An 18,841-nucleotide genomic window follows, 5' to 3' on the forward strand; every position below is an offset into this window, starting at 1 on the left:
CTTAAGAGTCAGGCATCAACGCTCAGACCAGCAGACCCATGACTCCCTCGGCGCACTAGTCCCGAACAGGCGTAGGCAGTATTTACCACGACTTCTTCTGAACGTGCCCGAATTGTTGCGGCCTGTGTATATCATCTTCACACTCCCCTCCCCCCAACTGTGCGAACCTACTCCACCCCTATTTCAACCTTATATAGCTGTCAGCACTTGATCTACAGCTGCCTCATCACTGCGACTCGAATAATTGCTCCAAAAATACCGCCAGCATGGCCACCGCCCCCTCTGGCTACTCGTGCGCATTCCCCCGTACAGCTGTCTTGTGACGAATAACCAAGAACTAACCACGATGATAATTACAGAATCAACGTCAACGATCCCGGACTCATCTCTCTGGTAAACAAGCTTCAAGATGTGTTTTCCACAGTAGGGGTATGTACTATTCGATACTTTGGTCAAATGTATATTATGTAGACTGATATCTTCTCTACTCCAGGTACAAAATCCTATCGATTTGCCACAGATCGCCGTCGTCGGTTCGCAATCTAGCGGAAAGAGCTCTGTCTTGGAAAACATTGTCGGGCGAGATTTGTGAGTTCTATCCCAGTACGTGGACGGAGGAGAACAATTATTTACGATTCCTAGTTTGCCACGAGGTTCCGGAATCGTCACTCGCCGACCCTTGATTTTACAACTGATTAATCGACCACCCAACAAACCACAGGCAAATGGAACGGATGAAGATAAAGCGGTAGAAGGAACCTCCGACAGCGCGGCCAATGTCGACGAGTACGGCGAGTTCTTGCACATTCCAGGACAAAAGTTTTACGACTTCAATAAGATTCGAGAGGAAATTATTCGTGAAACGGAAACAAAAGTCGGTCGCAATGCTGGCATTTCCCCCGTTCCTATCAACTTGCGCATCTACTCACCAAACGTCCTGACCCTCACTCTGGTCGATTTACCCGGTTTGACCAAGGTGCCTGTTGGCGATCAACCGAAGGATATTGAGAAGCAGATCAAGGATATGGTGTTGAAGTACATCAGCAAGCCAAATGCTATTGTTCTCGCTGTCACAGCCGCCAACCAGGATTTGGCAAATTCCGATGGTTTGAAGCTCGCTCGTGAAGTCGATCCTGAAGGTCAACGCACCATCGGGGTATTGACCAAGGTCGATCTGATGGACGAAGGTACCGATGTTGTGGATATTCTTGCGGGCAGGATTATTCCCTTACGGCTTGGGTACGTTCCAGTTGTCAACCGTGGACAACGTGACATTGAGAACAAGCGTCCTATCTCGTATGCGCTGGAGCATGAAAAGAACTTTTTCGAGGGACACAAGGCCTATAGGAATAAGGCTAGCTACTGCGGTACTCCTTATTTGGCTCGAAAGCTCAACCTAGTAAGCTGTTTCGACTAGGGTTGGGTTTCGTCTACTAACTTCCGTATAATAGATTCTTATGATGCATATCAAACAAACGCTCCCAGATATCAAGGCCAGGATCTCGTCGTCACTTCAGAAATACAGCCAAGAGCTGGCACAACTTGGTGACTCGATGCTCGGTAACAGTGCCAACATAGTGTTGAACATTATTACAGAATTCAGCAATGAATACCGTACCGCTTTGGACGGTAAGAACCAAGAGCTTTCTAACATCGAGTTGTCCGGTGGTGCTCGTATCAGCTTTGTGTTTCACGAGATTTATTCCAACGGTGTGAAGGCTATCGATCCCTTTGACCATGTTAAGGATCTTGATATTCGGACGATCCTTTACAACTCATCTGGTTCTTCACCTGCGTTGTTTGTTGGAACCACGGCTTTCGAACTTATCGTCAAGCAACAGATCAAGCGACTTGAAGATCCTTCGCTCAAGTGTGTGTCGCTTGTTTACGATGAACTTGTCCGAATTCTGAGCCAATTGCTAAACAAGAGTTTGTTCCGCCGTTACCCAATGCTTAAAGAAAAGTTCCACAACGTGGTAATTCAATTCTTCAAGAAATCAATGGAACCCTGCAACAAGCTCGTCAAGGATTTGGTCAGCATGGAGGCCTGCTACATCAATACCGGCCATCCTGATTTCCTGAACGGTCACCGTGCTATGGCTATCGTCAATGAACGGACGCAAGCCAGTAAACCCACTCAAGTCGACCCCAAGACAGGAAAGCCCTTGCCACCTCGTTCTTCCAGTCCCTCGTTGGACACTATCCCAGATGCAAATAAGGAGGGCGGATTTTTCGGAAGTTTCTTTGCATCAAAGAACAAGAAGAAGTTGGCTGCAATGGAGCCTCCCCCACCGACATTGAAGGCATCTGGCACCTTGAACGAGCGGGAGAATATTGAAGTTGAAGTTATCAGTATGTCTTTCATCCTTTTGGACGCGTTCCGACTAGCTAACCGATTTTCAGAACTTTTGATCACCTCCTACTTTAACATTGTCAAGCGGACGATGATTGACATGGTTCCTAAGGCTATTATGTACACTCTTGTGCAGTAAGTACCGACACTTCTTAACCTGCGATCCCCTGGAGTTGTTATTAACCTGCGATACAGGTTCTCCAAAGACGAAATGCAACGCGAACTTCTAGAAAACATGTACCGCAACAACGAACTCGACGACCTTCTCAAGGAAAGCGACTACACCATCCGTCGCCGAAAGGAATGCCAACAAATGGTCGAAAGTCTAACCCGCGCTAGCGAAATTGTCAGTCAAGTTCAGTAAATTCAGCGCTTCTAGTCTGTTTGTCTGTTGGTGTTAGTAGTAGATAATTAGACGGCTTTTTATCCTCTTTCTGTTTCTTTCCGTTATCGCGCCTATTCCTCATGTTCTGTCACGTTTTATGCTGATCTTGGCGACGTTGGAAAAGGGTCGGTTGCATGAATTTTCTATATTTCCTGCTTATGTCTTTGAGAATGGAGTGAGTGTGTGTGTATGACGAGGTTGATCATCAATTGATATTATGATTGATGAAATGTTTACATGATGACTTTCTTTTTTTACTATACGATGTTGCTATTACATATTTTCTTAGGGATTCCCCTTATTTAGCACTTGCGTCTCTTATATTCTAGCTACTTACATCTTACCGGCCTCGAATATTTCCATGATTATAATTAAGCAGTCTCAGCAGGTCTCTTATCAACCGTGTGTCGATAACTATAGTACCACCCCTCAGACGCCATATCCTGTCTAACCTTATAGTTCTCCTCCGCCAGTGCTAGCACCGATAAATCCAACTCTACAACCATTACCCCTTCCTCCTCAGCACCCATAGTCTTACCACCCACTGCACCAATAAAAGGGAGCACGACACGCGACGACCCTAGATAGAAATCCGCGGGACCAGCGGCGTTGGCGAATATGATGGCGCATGTATTTTCGAAGCAGCGGGATGTGAGTGTGGAGTCGATGAAGAGTTGTTCGCTGTTTGGGTTGAGTTTTAGGGCTTCTTCGTTGGCGTCGTGTTTGCCCCCTTTTGACATCGTGTTAGCATATAGATATACCGGGAGAAAAGGATGGGGTGAGAAATACAGTAAGTAGGAATAATAATAATCTCAGCACCCTTCGAAATCAATTCTCGAAACGCTTCTGGAAACGCCAAATCCCAACATATCAACATCCCGACTTTACCCACTCCGGTTTGTATAACTTCGTGCGGATCTGCGCCGCTGGAGGTTAAATGTGGTCGTTCAGGATGCCATATGTTCTTTTTCCTGTATTTGCCGAGGATTTCCCCAGATGAGGAAATGAAATACGCTGTGTTGTAGAGCGTGTGCTGGTCTGTGGAGGTATCTTTTCGTTCGGCTTCGATGATTGTTCCTGGAACGATGTTGATGTGGAGGGCTTTGGCTAGTTGGCAATAGGATTTGAGGTAGGGTTGGTTTCTGAGCGCTTGTGTGTAGAATTCGGGTGATTCTGGTGCCCAGCCGCAGAGATGGTATCTTCGTCGCAAAATGATGTTAGCAGAGGTCAGATCTATGAGGTATGTGAGAAAACATACTCCGGAAGAACAGCAAGAGTTGCGCCATTGGAAGCGGCAGATGTAATGAATTGAATGGCCTTAGAGTGATTATATTCCGGGTCAAGGTTCTGTACATCGTGCTGTAAGTATGTGTCTTTCGTTGTACGGAGTAGATAGCTGTATGATAGTGCGGGGAAGTTGATGGACCGACTTTGATATGCCATTGTATAACGGCTACTTTGTGTATGGGCGCCATGATCAACTCAAACTTAGTATGCGTCGGCTCCTATCTGAATTAAGTTCAGTCTTGAAGAATGCCAGACTGTCAAGATGGTTTGACGAGGTGAAAAGATGAAGTCGTAGATCTGTTCAACTGTTCCTACATCAGACCCACATTTCTTGATTGACCAATCGCGTTTGCTTGATAAGATCTGTCATTTACCTTCCCAATAAGGAGATAATTAGCATACAATCCATCCAGACCCTGAGTAGACTCCTGTTGAACATGATTGTGAACATGATTGTGGGCATGATTGTGAAGCTGTTGCGCTACTGGTAAGCAATGATTAGGTGAAGTGTGCCCGCCTCTGGCGAGAATAGGGTTAGGGTTGTCGCTAGCCCACTCTATGGATATGTGATCCACTGTTACTGAAAACTACAATCTAAGCAGAGGTATATGCATATCTCACTGGATGATTGATACTCATGCCTAACAAATATACTACGTAAATGGCTTTTGCTGAGGGCAAGTTGAGCTTATCGATAAGAGGGAGGTCATACGTCATGCAGCGAATTACATATAAGGCTCCCGCTCCCGCATGTGAGAGTTGGTTTATCTTCTTTCAGACTCCTACATCTCTACATCCTAAGATCCCAATTTGTGGATATCATGGCCCTTGCGGGGATCCGACACCTGTTATTGGAATTAATGGACGAATAGAGACCTCTCATCCATCGCTTGCATCCTAACATGGAGGCCTTTCTCTGCAGCTAACCCTAAACCTGTCGTTAACAAACATGGGCAAGGATCTGGTCAGCCACGCGCTTCGTAAACGGTCTGCATCCGTCGATTCGCCCTTTATCAATCACGATGGCGACCACGGCATGAATTGCACTCTTTCGCACGAGTATCTCAAGACTGATCCCGCCTTTAATCCGTCCCAGGTTGCAGGAACAAGCCCGTCGGCAGTAACAACGAGCGCAAATACAACCCCTCCGCGGCTACCACGCCTTCGTACGGCCAAGGCATCCTCAAAGGAGGTGGCTGGTAGTATCTTACACCCTAAACGGACCATTTTCAAGTATTGCCAGGGCAAGACTGCGAAAAGTCTCTCGAAAGCCACCCGGCCGTATATCACTCCTCAAGCTGATCGCGAGTTCCTTGCCGCACACGATGCTCTTTTTGAAGCTAAGAAGAATGGAGATAAGGCACCAGCACGTAAGACTCGGGGTAGGAAGGGAACACCCGCGGCGAGGAGAGAGAAGAGCCCTCATAGTAGAGAAAATGGCGTTCCTCTAGGAGAATATCAGCCTCTTCAAACGGATGCGGAAATCCAAACCAGAAAGGTAGAGTTACTAGAGGCGCATCGCCAGAGTATCATTATTGCATGGATAACGACTCGGCATATAAAGGCCGTTCGAGTGACGCCGTCGAGAATTGCAGATTTTCCAAGGTTGGATGATGAGAAGTTTATCGAAAGGGATGCCAATGGAGTTGAGATTCGCTTCAGGTGGGATAGATATCTGGGACAGGTAAGCTATGATATCTATTTCGCTCATACCCTGCCTAACTTACGACCTTGCAGCTCTTTCTATACTATTCGCAGCCGTTTACGGCGCGATATGTGGACGTTGATGAATGGAAGTCACCGCTGGACATGGTTGCGCTGGTAGAGCGTCTCGTAATGGCCACCGAGCCTTGGCAAGCATGGTGGATGAGTATTCGAGACCTTTATCGTTGGGAAAATCCACGGCGTACAGCCATTTGGTACGCCGTGTTTGCGGTGCTATGGCATACTCAGCATGTAGTTGGGTTTTTGGTGAGTGATTATGTTCACTTAGGAGTGACATTGAAACTAATGCGCTGTTAGTATGCCTACATACTATACATCACGTTGAAGAACAAGTTTTACCCATCAAACGCCGATGCTATACGGGAATCTCTAGATCGTTCTCTCGACAGAGAAGCTCAGGCTTATCATTTCGGCGAAATGGTTGATCGGTATGGACGAGAAAAGTGGCTTGAACCATTACTAGACCAGATTGCTCCGTTTATACGGGTTCAACTTGGTGATTTGGTGACTCTTCTTGAAATCACACGAAAGTATGCCGTTTGGTTTTTCCTTCCCTAAGAACTAAAACTAATGTAAGACTCAGTTTTTACTATTGGCGCGACCCCCGGAAAACGGCGGCTAGTCTGTTCTTTTTCTTTTCCTGTCTACTCGTCACTTTGCTCACAGATATGGAGTTTTGCATGAAGGTCGTATGGTTTGTTGCGATCAATGTCTTCTTCCTCTGTTGGCCAATCGCTAGTCGATACCCACGGTATAGATACTTTGTCAGTCCGTTCCGATGGATATTCTGGGATGTACCTTCCTATCGTAAGTCTTCCATTGGATTGTGTGCAAGGGAAACCCCACTAAGTCTCCTAGCTGAATGGGCGATACGTTTTCTGCAAGAACACGAAAGCCTTCGTCGACACGAAATAAAGACACACGGGCTGGCGCACAGCAAAAATACCTATTCTCATGACATTCACTCCAATCAGGAAGATACTCGTGGAGATGCTTTCCATGACGCGGCCGAGACCCGAGAACACATAGCAGAGAAATTTCCATATCAAGAAACAGACAGTATAAAGAGTGACAATGAAGACACTGCCTCACCTTACGTCCAATCAGTCTACTTTACTGCTTATCAGCACGGCCGCGAGGGACAACTCATCCTGACGTCCGAAGGCATACGCTTCGTTGAAAACCCGCATCTTCTAACGACATTCCACCAAAAACGAAGACAATTACTCGATCAAGAACCACGATGGTCACTTACTTATGCGCAACTGTTGCAAATGACGAAGCAGCGTAGCCCCAAATTCTCAAAATTAGCAGGCCTCGACCTCAGTCTAAAAAGATTAGATTTCGAGTTTTCAACTGACAATACGAATGCCAGCGAAGAAGTCTTCAAAGGCAACGTTTGGGATATAAAAAGCTCATACCATACGATGGCTGGAGGAAAGAGGACGAGGATTGAGAGTGTGGACGTTAATCAGGCTGAACGCGATGAGATTTTCAATCTGATTGTTGGATGGAGTAAAAGCCGGTGGCAGGCAACGAGTGGGCAGGACAATTGGAGCAACAAGAATTGATGTTTTGTTAAAAGACTGAGTTTTCCTTGCTGCACACTGACTCATTGACCCCGTCCGCTATCCTGCTGTCAGTCGATCGCCCATAATCTGAACACCGGTCCGGTCAGTGATCCCTTCCGCGGCAGCGGAATCACAGTCCCAGAATACCTGAGGAAAAGCAGGACCTCTCCACGATCTAATGGCTTATAGGTTCGGATCGCTTCGGCTTGAGGATAAGTGACCTCTGCTTGAATCAGTCTTAACTATGGACTGAAGCGCAGTTACTTGAATGGAGCAGAAGCAATCAGATTCGAACGTGAACTGGGATGGAGTTTTCGACCATGTTCTGGTAAAAGCTTTGCTACTGGTGAACATGGGTTTTAGGGGCCATAAGTCAAAATCGCTGGTACAGTACGTAGTTGAGGAGAGATCCTCTATAGTTACATAGTATATGGACAAAGGTCTAATGGCAAGAAGATAATGTACAGGAAGAATTATCTTACATCTCTATATACGATCGAACAAAAGCATCAGTTACGAGCTTTCAGTTACCGCTCGCTTTCGCCGCGGCAATAATGACATCCGAAGCCTTCTCGCTGATCTGATACGTGGGCAGAGCGATATAATACCCCGGAATCTTGGGAAAGACAGAGGCATCCACAACCCGCAAACCCTCAACGCCACGAACATGGAACTCCGAATCCAAAACAGCATTAGGGTCCGAGTCGCTGCCAATAGGGCAAGTGCACGATGCATGATGTCCCCAAGCCTCACGTTTAATGAAATCCTTCATTTCCGCCTCAGTGGTAACGTTAGGGCCGGGCCAGGTTTCGGTGAACGAGCCATCGAGAGGAATCAAGTCAGCAAAGGCTTGACGGGCGAACATCATCCCTTCGTATTGGGCTTGTAGGTCCAGGTCAGCGGCCCCATCGGTAGTAACGCCTTCGTCGAAATAGCGGAAATTGATAACGGGTGTATCGCGGGGATCTGTCGAGCGCAGTGTCACTGTGCCCATGTTGTTGCGTACGTGGGATTTCAGAATGATCCATGCCCAGTGTTTTGCGTCAGCCAATGAATAGGCGGAGTAACCAGGAGAGTATCCCTTGAAATTGGCTGGTGCACCGGAGACGAAAATATCCGGGAAAGAGGTATCAGAAGTGCTGCTGTTGCGGAGGATGGCAATGGCGATTCCATTGGTAGCATATGTGCCCGGGTCAATCTTGTTGTCCTCCCACTGCTTGAGACATGGATCGGGAGAAGTACGAAGGAATGTGCATTGGGCAGTGATGAAAAAGTCTGTGGGAGCTTCGCCGATAACGGTATTCTCATAACGGTCTTGAAGATTGGTGCCGACGCCTGGTAAATCAGCTACTACAGGAATGTCGAACTGCTCCAGTTCAGCCCTGGGGCCGACACCACTCAGTTTGAGTAATTGGGGGGTGTTGAAAGCACCGGCAGACAGAATGACCTCACGGGTGGCGTTCACTGCTCCAGGAGTACCGGGACCTGCCTTACTCGAGCGTAAATCAGCACGGTAAAGACTCTGGCCCTGGAGATACTCGACTCCGACCGCGCGCGGAGTAGCACCAGTTTGATCAAAGATGACCTTTGTGACGAGCGTTTCAAGCTGGATGTCGAGAACGTATTTGCGTGACCCGTCCGAGTTTGTAGCGGCTATGGTATTCATGAGGAAATCGCGAGGTCCAGTACGGGAATGATCTGGAAGTTTGACAGCGAGAGGAACTTGGAAGGGCCCCGTGGCCCAGTTTCGATCGGGAGAGTTCAGATCTCGAAGAAGGACACCGGCTAGGCCAGTCACGGTGTTAATAATCATACCCAAGATGGATTTTCCAGCAGCTGTACAGGAGGCTAGAATCAAGGACAAGAGCTTCTGGTCTTCGACAACCAGACCCAGCGAGGTCAAGGTGGTCATGAGCCATCCGTTAAAGCCATGGCCGACAATTGAAGTTGGCAGGTAACGGTTGGCCTCCAGACGCTCAAAGTAGGTCTGCATATTGTCGGGCTCCCATGACTTGTCGCCAGTAATGTCTGCAATATATTGCCAATCGGCATCTTGTGCCGTCACGGTAATCATAGCATTATGTGCCGTGCACCCTCCTAGAGTTCCAGCACGTGGGTAGAGAATACCAAGTGGTTCAGCACCAGCAGGGGGATCAAGACCGACGTATAGTTCCCCAGAACTCGTGTTATATACCATCTTGGAATCTTCCTTTTGACGATCAAGATCGGTGTAGTGGTTGACAAAGTAATCCCAGCGTTGGGGCTCATACTCGGTAGACTGGAGTTGCAATGCTGGAACCATTTGTTGAGTTGCATTCCCTTCATCGGTGCCAGCGTCGAGCAGGAGAACTTTGTACCCGGCTATCGCGAGACGGGCAGCGAGGGGGCCACCTCCAGCACCGGATCCAACAATGACATAGTCATATTCCACGGCACTACGCTTGTGGGAATGATGAAAATTCAAATGTCTTCTTGGGAGTTAGTATTTAGTACTCTTTTATCCCTTCTTGATTGGCGCTAGGAGGTAACTTACGAAGCCGTCACCACAGCTCCAAAGAGCGAGAGATAACTAAGACACTCCAGAAGAAGCATTGTCAAGCCAACCTTCGAAGGTTGTTGCTCTATTGTCCGCCCAAATCAAAAGCTTGAATATCAAAAGAAAGAATGTGAATTGAATAGCCGCTGAATGCAGATGAACTTCAAGCTATGATATAAAGCCGGCTTTTACCGGTAGTCAGGGGGTGTCAACACCACATGTTCTTACTTTGCACTCTTTACCTAGGTATAGAAGCTATCTAATAATTATAGCGATCAGCACGTTGCTTAATACCACTAAAACAGCCCCTTTCCGCTAGGTAGGTTGACTGCTATCCCGTGTTAAAGGTCGGGACATTTAGAACTGCATAAGCCCACAATCGAGGAAGACTAAAGAGATTAATATACATAGAACATGTCAATTCTTAGCTTGACGTAAAGTAGCTGACCAACCAGTCGTAACTATTTGTTAGTTAACCCCTTACTAAATTAATTTTGTTGACTATGGAGCTTATTGTTCCGTCTACACGGTAAGAATACAGATAGTTTTATACAAGTTCATGCAGGTCTGTTCGAATTTGCACACGTTTCCTGTCGATCGCTACTGTGGAATACATTGACAGGCACATAAACAAAATTGGTGCATGGATAATGTGCCGTTCCCTGTCCCTGTCTGAAACGGCGCTGGTCTTGATAAGGTAATAGCAGGCGTATTTACAGTTCTCACTAATCGATGGCCGACATGGCCAAGAGCTGGAATTGTAAGTCCGGTGTCCCGTCAACCCGTTTTTCAGTCCCGCTGAGAGTGGGGGAGGCGTTGGACGGTCAGTCTTGACAATGTTGACATGAGTCTAAATCCGTGCGGCAAAGATATCTGGAAGAATGTATCCACCACGGCAAATAGCCCTAACTTCTCGTGCCGTCGAAGCAAAGCGATCGACAAAAGCTGAGAAAACTCCAGTTTTTAGAAGAAAAGCAATTACGTGGAGTATTCGGATGATTTACTTTTGTTGAATTGTACGATACAAGGCGAACAATAGGTTAATGATGGGCAAGAAATACAACTGAATAAATGGAATGATGGTACAAATGTAATGTAATAGATTGGCATATCAACGCTTTTGGGAGGCCAAGCAAAAAAAGGAAACATAGGGAAAAAAAATTATCCAGCTCTTCAGACCTTTGGCAACTCTGTATGAGAAGTCACTTCCACAAGAGTAGTCACCTCGACAAGCGGGAAAGCATCGCCATCTTCCAGAGTGGCACGTCGATTCTCCCTAATCATACCGCCAGAGTGACCAGATCGCTGTTCGTAGTAATTCGGAGTTTTTGCACCACGACGAACAGCGCTGCCCAATGTATTTGGGAAGATTTTCCAAAGAAGTTTTCGTATGGCGGGTAGACAGGCACATATTATACCGACGTCGACTTCGATTGTGCTCCAGTAACCCAGCTCCACGTAGTCCCCTTTATTTCCTGGATATCAGTTTTGGATTCTTGACGGGGATGTACTTGGACTTACATGTGAGGTTCGACGTATTGGAAAATTCGACCAAAGTGTGCAACCGTAGTATACTGACAAGGGTCACGCTAGACAGAAGTCAGCAATATACTTATAAAGAACTCTTTATGGCTCGTCAAACATACAAAATACCCAGACTAAACATAATCATCACTAGAATCTTCTTTCGCATCGACATGGTGAGTTTTCTCAATTCATGCAAAGGCAAAACCATAGTAAGAATGTCAAGAGCCATGTTGAGCACGGCTGACGTCCATCCTTGAGCGTTGATATTCTGGCATTTCGCCGGATGTTCGCCATCCCATCGGAGCCATGCAGCGTTGATGGGACGACATTGAAAGACAGAGACGAGCACGAAGGCAATCCAGTAACCCACATTCAACGCAATAGCGACATATGCCGCATTTCGGAAGTATCTTTGTGGAAAGACTCGAAGATAGAACAGCAGGATTGATATTTTGGTGAGCGGTAAGATGCTGAGGTAGATATCCTCGTCGAAATAGTAGATCTATCGCGCGTTAATTACGTGTATATAGGCTGGGGTTGTTGCAGGAGACAAACGTAGAGAATGTATGTAATGTCATCAAATGGAACTGTCCACATATCCTTTCCAAGGCCATGCTTGGCCACTGACAAACAAATCAGTATCATCTTCAATAAGAAGATTCGAGCTCAGAGTAGATTCACGTACAAACATCGGACAATGCTGCCAGCGCAATTGCCAGTGCCTGTAGACAAGTCAGCTTTCTTCTTCTCTGCGCCGCAAGACAAAAGGGTCGAAACTTACAACGACCAGAGTCATAACCGCATCATCCAAACCCAATGTACCTCCTCCAAACTGTGGTACACGAGACAGCATTCGTAGAATGTAAAAGAAGACCGCGACAACGCCTCCAATAATCCCAGCATTTGAGACAATGGAAGTACGGTCCCTTACTGGCGCGCCACAGAGAGTGGAAGTCACATTTTTGGTCGCTGCTAAAGTTAGACTCCTTGTCATTTTCATCAATATCGTGAGATTAGGGAACTCATACTGAGTGATTCTCGAATTGTACAGGATTGTGAAACGCAAAGAGCAATCAGTCCGTTCAGCTCCTTGTTCGTACAGATGCATGGCAAATCTGTCGCCGTGCAATTCGACTTGGGGATCTCTTGTTCAAGGCAAGCAAGCTATTTATCTGTTAATAGACTTGAAGAGCAGCGTTTTAAGAGGACGTTCATACTCCGCAAGGTGGCAGCTCTCCCAGAAGTGCTGTTTCACTAGGCGGGGGGGCTGTGGCGATGACAACAGTCGAGATTACTGCAAAAATTGCGGTGATCGCGAATGATCGCATCTTCCAAGGTTATCTCTTGTTATCCGAACTGCTTGAAAGAGTTGTTGTCATGGATCTCGCAGTTCTTCCTGTCATTTGTAGGTATATACCAAAATATACGTACCATCTGTTCACCGAACTTAGCAGGTGTTGATCTAAGTACTTAACAGTCAGCACTTAAACTTTTTAAGCTCTACTGCATTAATTCTCCACTCATTATAATTGATGCTTTTAGTTCGTGAAATACCTTGTCAATCCTTGCCAAGTAGCTGGGCTTAGGATAAGATCCATGTCAATATTCTGTCAATTAACGTGCTCGGTTACTTACCCTATGAAGGCAACACTTTCCTCTTTTAGGCGAGGATTGGCAATGTCAGTTGTTCAATTCATTTACTTCAAAAAATGGGGAATTCCGGAATATAGCTTACGTCGCTAGTCAATGGCCTCGAACCGCCAAAAGAAGTAAACTTGTCGGACAATCTGAGCACAAGCCCTGTCCCACGGCTGGAAGGTTTCCGTTTCCGCTCGAAAACAAAGTTGAACCTGACACGGAAAGGGACTTTTCTCCTGACTCTGAATGAATTATCATTGTTGAATTATCCCTTTCTGCATCGTTCGTTTTCTGGAAAGGCATTTCGGCTGTCTTTTGTTCAACCGTCCGCTCATTAACGAACATCTATCTCACCCGGAGTCGTTCCTTATTTGTTGTTTTCGGTTCTTCCCTTCTTCTTTCTTTTCAAACAAGTCCAATAGAGGAAAGGAAATCAATATGAGGTTTCAAAGCGTGGTATTTCCAGCCTTCTTGGCTGCTAGCGGCGTGTCTGCTTTTCCCACGTCGGAGAACCTGATGAAAATGATGTCCGTGGCTAAGGTACAACGGTGCCCATTCGCTGACATCAAGGATGGAGTCGAGAAGGCCATCCAGAAGCGTAGTCTTCTTGATCCCCTGTCTTCTCCCATTGAAGGTGAGCAGTTCGCTATCCTCATCGGGTACCCCATTGCCTGACGCAACATTTAGTCACCGGTGAACACCAGTTCGTGCCCCCTGACTTTGCAGCTGGCGATCAACGTGGGCCCTGTCCTGGTTTGAACGCTCTAGCAAACCATGGATACATCCCTCATAATGGTGTCGTGTCGGTAGGTGTTCCCCCTACTCGTATCTATTCTCCGGTTGACAAGATTGTAGCTGGCGGAAGTTGTCCCTGCCATTAATCAAGGTAATCTCTTTTCGAAAAACAAGGTTATCGAACATGCGCACTAATCATTTCATCAAGTATGGGGAATGGCCCTTGATCTTGGTCTTATCCTTGGCGTCATGGGAACCGTCTGGGTTGGGGATCCAATTTCGCTCAACCCCAGCTTCTCAATCGCTGGCGAGTCACCTGCCATAGAAGACTTGTTGAACAATGTATTTGGCATCCTCGGTATGTACCTCTTCTCTCCAGGTCAACACCGTAAGAGAGCTAAGTGTTGAAGGAACTCCACGGGGCTTGAACGGCTCCCACAACTTCATTGAATCCGACTCATCCCCGTTCCGCGATGACCTCTATCTCACCGGGGATGCATGGACGCTGAACTTGACTAAGTTTCAGCATCTGTATGACATGTCGACTGACGGCACATTCAGCATGGACCTGATGGCAGAATTTGCCAAGGATCGGTACTATGAGAGCGTGGCTACCAATCCTAACTTCTACTATGGCCCATTCACCGGTGCTATCGCCCGAAATGCTGGTTACATATTTGCTGGACGGCTGTTCCGGAATCATTCTGTTGAAAATCCCGAGGGAGTCCTTAGTATGTTATATCCGCGCTGAATCACTCACTGAAGCCGATGTTAATGTTCCGTGATATACAGCAAAGGATGTTCTCAAGAGTATCTTCGGCGTCAGCGGACCGGACAATGCATTGCAATACACGTACGGCCATGAACGTATCCCAGAAAACTGGTACCGTCGTCCAGTCGACTTTGGGCTAGTGGAATTGAACTTGGACCTGTTGGGAATGGCTGGTAAATATCCCGAACTCCTCAAGTAAGCACCCCTATACCTCTAATTCGTGACTGAGAGTTCTAATCAGAGTTCAAGTATTGGCGGCAACGTCGGCTCCGTAAACACTTTCAGCGGCGTTGACCTCTCTAATCTCACCGGTGGTCTCCTCAATGCCGCAAATCTCCTCGAGGGTAACAATCTGCTTTGCTTTGCCTTCGAAGTCGTCAAAACCGTCAGCCCCAATGTGTTGACCAATATCTTCTCCACAATCGCTGCTCCTTTGGAACTCATCACGAATGCGCTCGCCACACCACTGCTGGACTTGGCTTGTCCGGCTTTCAAAGATATTACTTACAATGGCGAACCACTTTGGGAGGGACTTCAATCTGCGTTCCCGGGAGCTGGATGGGCCAATGCTGTTTTGTAGACCTGCATATTGATGCCCTTGGAAGCCAAGACGGGAACCAGAGGAAGGGATGAAGAAGACTATTGTGTTGCGAAGAGATTGTATATATGTAGGACTAGAAATTGTGCATTTGGAAAATATCACGAGTCGTTGTACATTACTGAACCTAACCCTGTCCCACAATATGTGGAGAGCCCCCAATTCCCAATATAGCCTGCGAGGGTCATGATAATCTCCAGAATCATTTTATTCCAGCTTAATCCTTTAGTGTGAGACATTGAATATCGATTACAGAAAGTGATTATGACCCTAAACAAAAATCAGATGAGCATTATTTCTATATTGGGTCGTGGTAGGAAGACTGTTTATATATATTAGAATTGAGAGCAAAAGTTTGTTTAGCTCTTACTGCATAGAAGACTGCAGAATTTATGGCCATACCATGAATGCAAGATGAGGATTGGAATTCTGCTCTTAAAAGCTGTGAACAGCCATAAAAATAGTCTATTTATCCAGCTTGAAATTTATTAACACCCGGACAAATTATCCCCATATGACTTACATCCACACAAAGCTTTTCTCACCATCAGAAAGAATGTGTACATTTCTGCCTATCTCTTTGCACCTCATCATCTGAATATTATGTGAAAATGACGAAATGGCTGCTTATCAATTGTTGAATGTAGCTTTATTTTTCATCTGTATTGTCGCAATCCTACAACGGCGTCGATGTATTGATTGTTCCTATATCCTTTTCCCTGTAGCATGGACGTAAGCAACCTTTTCCGCAATATCTCCACAATATTTTTATATCCTTTTGCAGAGGGAGCACAGAGAGTGTTAGAATAATTTGCGCCTTGACCACTAACATCAGCCCCTTTCTCTAGCAATACCTGCACAACATCAAAATGCTCCTCCTGCAGATGCAGCTTGAAGAGCATTGCCAAAAAATCCACCTTGAGTATTAACGTCAGCCCTGTTCTTCAGGAAAACTTGCATATTGCTCTTTACAGGGATAGTCGTATAAAATATCGACATTAGCCTCCTCATCAAATAGAGTTCGCTGTGTCTTTTCATTTGCTCTCGCAGAAGCAACTTGGAGAGCATTCCCATAATGTCCATCTTGAGCATTGACCTCAGCCCTCTATCTAGCAGTCAACCTCCTGCAGAAGCTGCATAGAGAGAGCATTATCATACTGCCTATCTTGAGCATTGAGATCGGCTACTTTCTCCGATAGCATTTGCACAACCTTGGTACCCTCTCCTATTGAAGCGGCCTGAAGAGCATTGCCCAGAAATTCATCTTGAGTATTAATATACAGCTCCATTTTCCAGGGTTATCTGCACAATCCTTGTTGGGGCACGACATCCACTGACTATCTTAGAGATGGCTATGGCCGCTTCGTTTGGATTACAATATCAATTGAGATTGGTCTTTTATTGACCTGCCCAATGAGGAATTATCTTGCAGTCTGATATGTGGCCATTGATAGCAACAGAGTGATACTAAGAGTAGAACAGGTTCTCCATTCTCAGGTAGACTACCCGAGGGATGTTCTCTCCGCCTTGAGTATTGATATTAGCTCCTCTTTCTAGTAATATTTGCACAACATCGATGTATTCTTTAACAGTTGCAGCTTGGAGAGCATTTCCATAAGGTCCACCCTGAGAATTGACATCAGCTTCATTGTTCAGTAACATTTTCCAATATCGAATGACCTCCTGAACATGCGGCCTGGAGAGCATTCCCAAAGTATTCTGGGTTAAAACCTTGTCTTTTTGTTCTGTATGCTTTGTGCAAGGATATTCATGCGCAAACCTATTAGGAAACCTGGATCTTCCGGGATTAAAGCCTTCCTTGTTCATGTTTGGATGCTTTGTGCTAGTATAATAATACGAAGAGCTGTGCTGGAATCTACTTCTGGGTGTTCCTGACTTCTAATAATTTGGGCCAGTATTTTCTCTCTGTTGAAATGGAGGGTCTCGTTTAGGGAATCCTTCTCGTCTATTCCAACCAGTGCGTTGGCCTGCGGATGACGGTGTATTACCAGTATTTGTCCTCCAGTGATTCCTGTCATATTCTTTTTCCTGCTCTTTGTTTGATAATAAGTCATAAGGTTGCTTGAGGTCTTGGAATTTTGAATTATACTCGGCTTCTTTGCCGTGATTTTGTCGGGATGATGCTGTTTGGCTGATAGGAGTAGGATAATGAGATTAGTACTTACCTAGTTATTAAACATCTAACTCCAAGCAAGAATAAATACCTAGATTATGAAATTGTTACTTAATCTCATTTGCCCTGATTTAGGATCGGCATGTAGGATCTCGTAGTAATCCTTTGATTCACCCATATTGCCAGGTACTGAGTACAACCTATCCGTCTGTAGCTTGGTGGCGGGATAACATCGGTTTAAAGGTCGTGGAAACTGTATACTAGATTTGATAGACTTTATTTATTTGCGCCGTAGTCATAATTGTTCTCTCCTGTTTGGTCTTGACTGGGTTGGAGCACTCCAAATAGGCAGTCATACTAAACTTTGCTTCGCTAGAATATAATTCTACAAAGGTACTGGAGCCCTTTCTGTATGCATATACACCTCTTTCTCGGTGCAGAATAGGAAAGGTGGACCACAGGTATTCTGATTTTCTGCCCAAAAAAGGAAGCTAAAATTAAAAAAACTAAAAAAAACATCAATTCCTGGCTGAAAAGAGAGACTGTTATTATAAGTTTGGGGCCTGCGAAGAATATAAAAGCTAAAACCCATTTCACGGATTACCATTTCTTGCCAATATAGCCGTCATTTTTCTCCAGAATTAGGTCTCACGGATGAAGTTAGCTAGCCTAGAATGGCATCATGTCGCCCTGCTATTGATCTTTACCTCAGAAGTAGTTACTGTAGCACTTGCCCTTGATATATTGAGAGACAATGGAAACAACGCAGATGGGGTTTTCACTTTAACTGTAAGCCTAGTAGGGTTTAATGGATCTATAACTGAGTAATTACATGTAGTTGCTGAATGCTCGAAAACGTGGGAGTCCGTCCGTACCCAATATACTGGTTACCTTCGTTTTCAGTCAGGTTGAAACAGCTATACTCGAGATTCCGAATACAATATTAAGTCATGTTGAAACTTTCGTGTCAGCGATTGCGACAACGGCATCGGACGTGCTGCCTCAGAAACTCACATTGGGAACAAAGCAGCTTTGTTTAGTCTTTCCTCGCCACAGAGACTGTCAACTCTTCCTGCATCTCTTTCAACTCCTTTGCCGTCTAGTTTTGACACTGCGGCCTTTTGCACGCGCTTGATCAGGTCTCAAATATGTGTGATTCCAGTACCATGGAAGCCATGCTTGTTGTTGGAGGCGCATTGTGCCTTGCGATAATGGATATGTCCTTATTACTATGCTTGAATTCGGTAACCGATATCGTGATTCTCCGAGGACATTATTTACTTATATGCCTATGCTATACAGTGTTCGTTATGTTCCTATTCCCGGCAGTGGTCTGGTCAAAGGTTAGTAGTATGGTCTCCCAAACCACGCCGGGTCTATATCGCGAGGGCGACGCACTAAAAAAAGCATCGTGGCAGTCGTCTGTACCGCTTTCTGCATAATTCTAAATATTTTCTACTCTCTACTGATATACAAAATGAGGCTGTGAAGGTGGAAGGATGCTTCGTATTCATTCTAGCGGCGGCAGATGAGTTGAACGATACTCTTGAGAATGCCTAGCATAAATGTTATCTAGATAA

The 18,841-nt window shown here is 45.8% G+C and overlaps 8 protein-coding genes across 8 annotated transcripts; 3 read left to right on the plus strand and 5 right to left on the minus strand.

Annotated features, from left to right (window-relative positions):
- Positions 1 to 229: 229 nt before the first annotated feature.
- Positions 230 to 3,391, plus strand: TSTA_116090 (vacuolar dynamin-like GTPase VpsA, putative). Its single transcript, XM_002481766.1, has 7 exons — positions 230 to 292; positions 360 to 429; positions 494 to 588; positions 643 to 1,399; positions 1,452 to 2,352; positions 2,404 to 2,488; positions 2,549 to 3,391. Exons 1-7 carry the CDS (start codon positions 267 to 269, stop codon positions 2,715 to 2,717), a joined length of 2,103 nt encoding a protein of 700 aa, XP_002481811.1. The 5' UTR covers positions 230 to 266; the 3' UTR covers positions 2,718 to 3,391.
- On the minus strand, positions 3,110 to 4,213 carry TSTA_116100 (hydrolase, carbon-nitrogen family, putative; the record flags this gene model as incomplete). The annotated part of the gene is made up of 4 exons (XM_002481767.1): positions 3,110 to 3,468; positions 3,528 to 3,937; positions 3,997 to 4,085; positions 4,169 to 4,213. 4 exons carry the CDS (start codon positions 4,211 to 4,213, stop codon positions 3,110 to 3,112), a joined length of 903 nt encoding a protein of 300 aa, XP_002481812.1.
- Positions 4,214 to 4,962: 749 nt separating this feature from the next.
- On the plus strand, positions 4,963 to 7,393 carry TSTA_116110 (uncharacterized protein). Its single transcript, XM_002481768.1, has 5 exons — positions 4,963 to 5,709; positions 5,784 to 5,996; positions 6,048 to 6,280; positions 6,334 to 6,557; positions 6,609 to 7,393. Exons 1-5 carry the CDS (start codon positions 4,975 to 4,977, stop codon positions 7,319 to 7,321), a joined length of 2,118 nt encoding a protein of 705 aa, XP_002481813.1. The 5' UTR covers positions 4,963 to 4,974; the 3' UTR covers positions 7,322 to 7,393.
- Positions 7,394 to 7,551: 158 nt separating this feature from the next.
- Positions 7,552 to 10,136, minus strand: TSTA_116120 (choline dehydrogenase, putative). Its single transcript, XM_002481769.1, has 2 exons — positions 9,855 to 10,136; positions 7,552 to 9,789 (listed from the first exon to the last, which is right to left on the minus strand). Exons 1-2 carry the CDS (start codon positions 9,911 to 9,913, stop codon positions 7,845 to 7,847), a joined length of 2,004 nt encoding a protein of 667 aa, XP_002481814.1. The 5' UTR covers positions 9,914 to 10,136; the 3' UTR covers positions 7,552 to 7,844.
- A 787-nt stretch (positions 10,137 to 10,923) lies between these two features.
- Positions 10,924 to 12,904, minus strand: TSTA_116130 (integral membrane protein, putative). Its single transcript, XM_002481770.1, has 8 exons — positions 12,602 to 12,904; positions 12,413 to 12,548; positions 12,166 to 12,353; positions 12,070 to 12,106; positions 11,940 to 12,007; positions 11,504 to 11,886; positions 11,379 to 11,446; positions 10,924 to 11,323 (listed from the first exon to the last, which is right to left on the minus strand). The coding sequence occupies exons 1-8, from the start codon at positions 12,710 to 12,712 to the stop codon at positions 11,031 to 11,033; spliced, it is 1,284 nt and encodes a 427-aa protein (XP_002481815.1). The 5' UTR covers positions 12,713 to 12,904; the 3' UTR covers positions 10,924 to 11,030.
- Positions 12,905 to 13,260: 356 nt separating this feature from the next.
- Positions 13,261 to 15,281, plus strand: TSTA_116140 (oxidase, putative). The gene is made up of 7 exons (XM_002481771.1): positions 13,261 to 13,656; positions 13,710 to 13,828; positions 13,878 to 13,908; positions 13,966 to 14,115; positions 14,168 to 14,488; positions 14,550 to 14,724; positions 14,779 to 15,281. The coding sequence occupies exons 1-7, from the start codon at positions 13,461 to 13,463 to the stop codon at positions 15,107 to 15,109; spliced, it is 1,323 nt and encodes a 440-aa protein (XP_002481816.1). The 5' UTR covers positions 13,261 to 13,460; the 3' UTR covers positions 15,110 to 15,281.
- Positions 15,282 to 16,058: 777 nt separating this feature from the next.
- On the minus strand, positions 16,059 to 16,416 carry TSTA_116150 (uncharacterized protein; the record flags this gene model as incomplete). The annotated part of the gene is made up of 2 exons (XM_002481772.1): positions 16,059 to 16,230; positions 16,286 to 16,416. The coding sequence occupies 2 exons, from the start codon at positions 16,414 to 16,416 to the stop codon at positions 16,059 to 16,061; spliced, it is 303 nt and encodes a 100-aa protein (XP_002481817.1).
- A 178-nt stretch (positions 16,417 to 16,594) lies between these two features.
- Positions 16,595 to 16,954, minus strand: TSTA_116160 (uncharacterized protein; the record flags this gene model as incomplete). Its single annotated transcript, XM_002481773.1, has 2 exons — positions 16,595 to 16,823; positions 16,908 to 16,954. The coding sequence occupies 2 exons, from the start codon at positions 16,952 to 16,954 to the stop codon at positions 16,595 to 16,597; spliced, it is 276 nt and encodes a 91-aa protein (XP_002481818.1).
- Positions 16,955 to 18,841: the final 1,887 nt, after the last annotated feature.

This window comes from Talaromyces stipitatus, genomic scaffold (genome assembly GCF_000003125.1).
Source record: "Talaromyces stipitatus ATCC 10500 scf_1105507295555 genomic scaffold, whole genome shotgun sequence".
Classification (NCBI taxonomy): domain Eukaryota; kingdom Fungi; phylum Ascomycota; class Eurotiomycetes; order Eurotiales; family Trichocomaceae; genus Talaromyces; species Talaromyces stipitatus.

Coding starts and splice junctions, on each gene's coding strand:
- TSTA_116090 (XM_002481766.1), top strand. CDS start 267: ATGGCCACCGCCCCCTCTGGCTACTC. Junction 430..493: donor ATGTGTTTTCCACAGTAGGG/GTATGTACTATT, acceptor TCTCTACTCCAG/GTACAAAATCCTATCGATTT. Junction 589..642: donor AACATTGTCGGGCGAGATTT/GTGAGTTCTATC, acceptor TACGATTCCTAG/TTTGCCACGAGGTTCCGGAA.
- TSTA_116110 (XM_002481768.1), top strand. CDS start 4,975: ATGGGCAAGGATCTGGTCAGCCACGCGCTTCGTAAACGGTCTGCATCC. Junction 5,997..6,047: donor AGCATGTAGTTGGGTTTTTG/GTGAGTGATTAT, acceptor ATGCGCTGTTAG/TATGCCTACATACTATACAT. Junction 6,558..6,608: donor CTGGGATGTACCTTCCTATC/GTAAGTCTTCCA, acceptor TAAGTCTCCTAG/CTGAATGGGCGATACGTTTT.
- TSTA_116120 (XM_002481769.1), bottom strand. CDS start 9,913: ATGCTTCTTCTGGAGTGTCTTAGTTATCTCTCGCTCTTTGGAGCTGTG. Junction 9,790..9,854: donor GGAGCTGTGGTGACGGCTTC/GTAAGTTACCTC, acceptor ACTCCCAAGAAG/ACATTTGAATTTTCATCATT.
- TSTA_116130 (XM_002481770.1), bottom strand. CDS start 12,712: ATGCGATCATTCGCGATCACCGCAATTTTTGCAGTAATCTCGACTGTT. Junction 12,107..12,165: donor CGGTTATGACTCTGGTCGTT/GTAAGTTTCGAC, acceptor ACTTGTCTACAG/GCACTGGCAATTGCGCTGGC. Junction 11,324..11,378: donor CAATACGTCGAACCTCACAT/GTAAGTCCAAGT, acceptor CAGGAAATAAAG/GGGACTACGTGGAGCTGGGT.
- TSTA_116140 (XM_002481771.1), top strand. CDS start 13,461: ATGAGGTTTCAAAGCGTGGTATTTCCAGCCTTCTTGGCTGCTAGCGGC. Junction 13,657..13,709: donor CCTGTCTTCTCCCATTGAAG/GTGAGCAGTTCG, acceptor CGCAACATTTAG/TCACCGGTGAACACCAGTTC. Junction 14,725..14,778: donor AAATATCCCGAACTCCTCAA/GTAAGCACCCCT, acceptor TCAGAGTTCAAG/TATTGGCGGCAACGTCGGCT.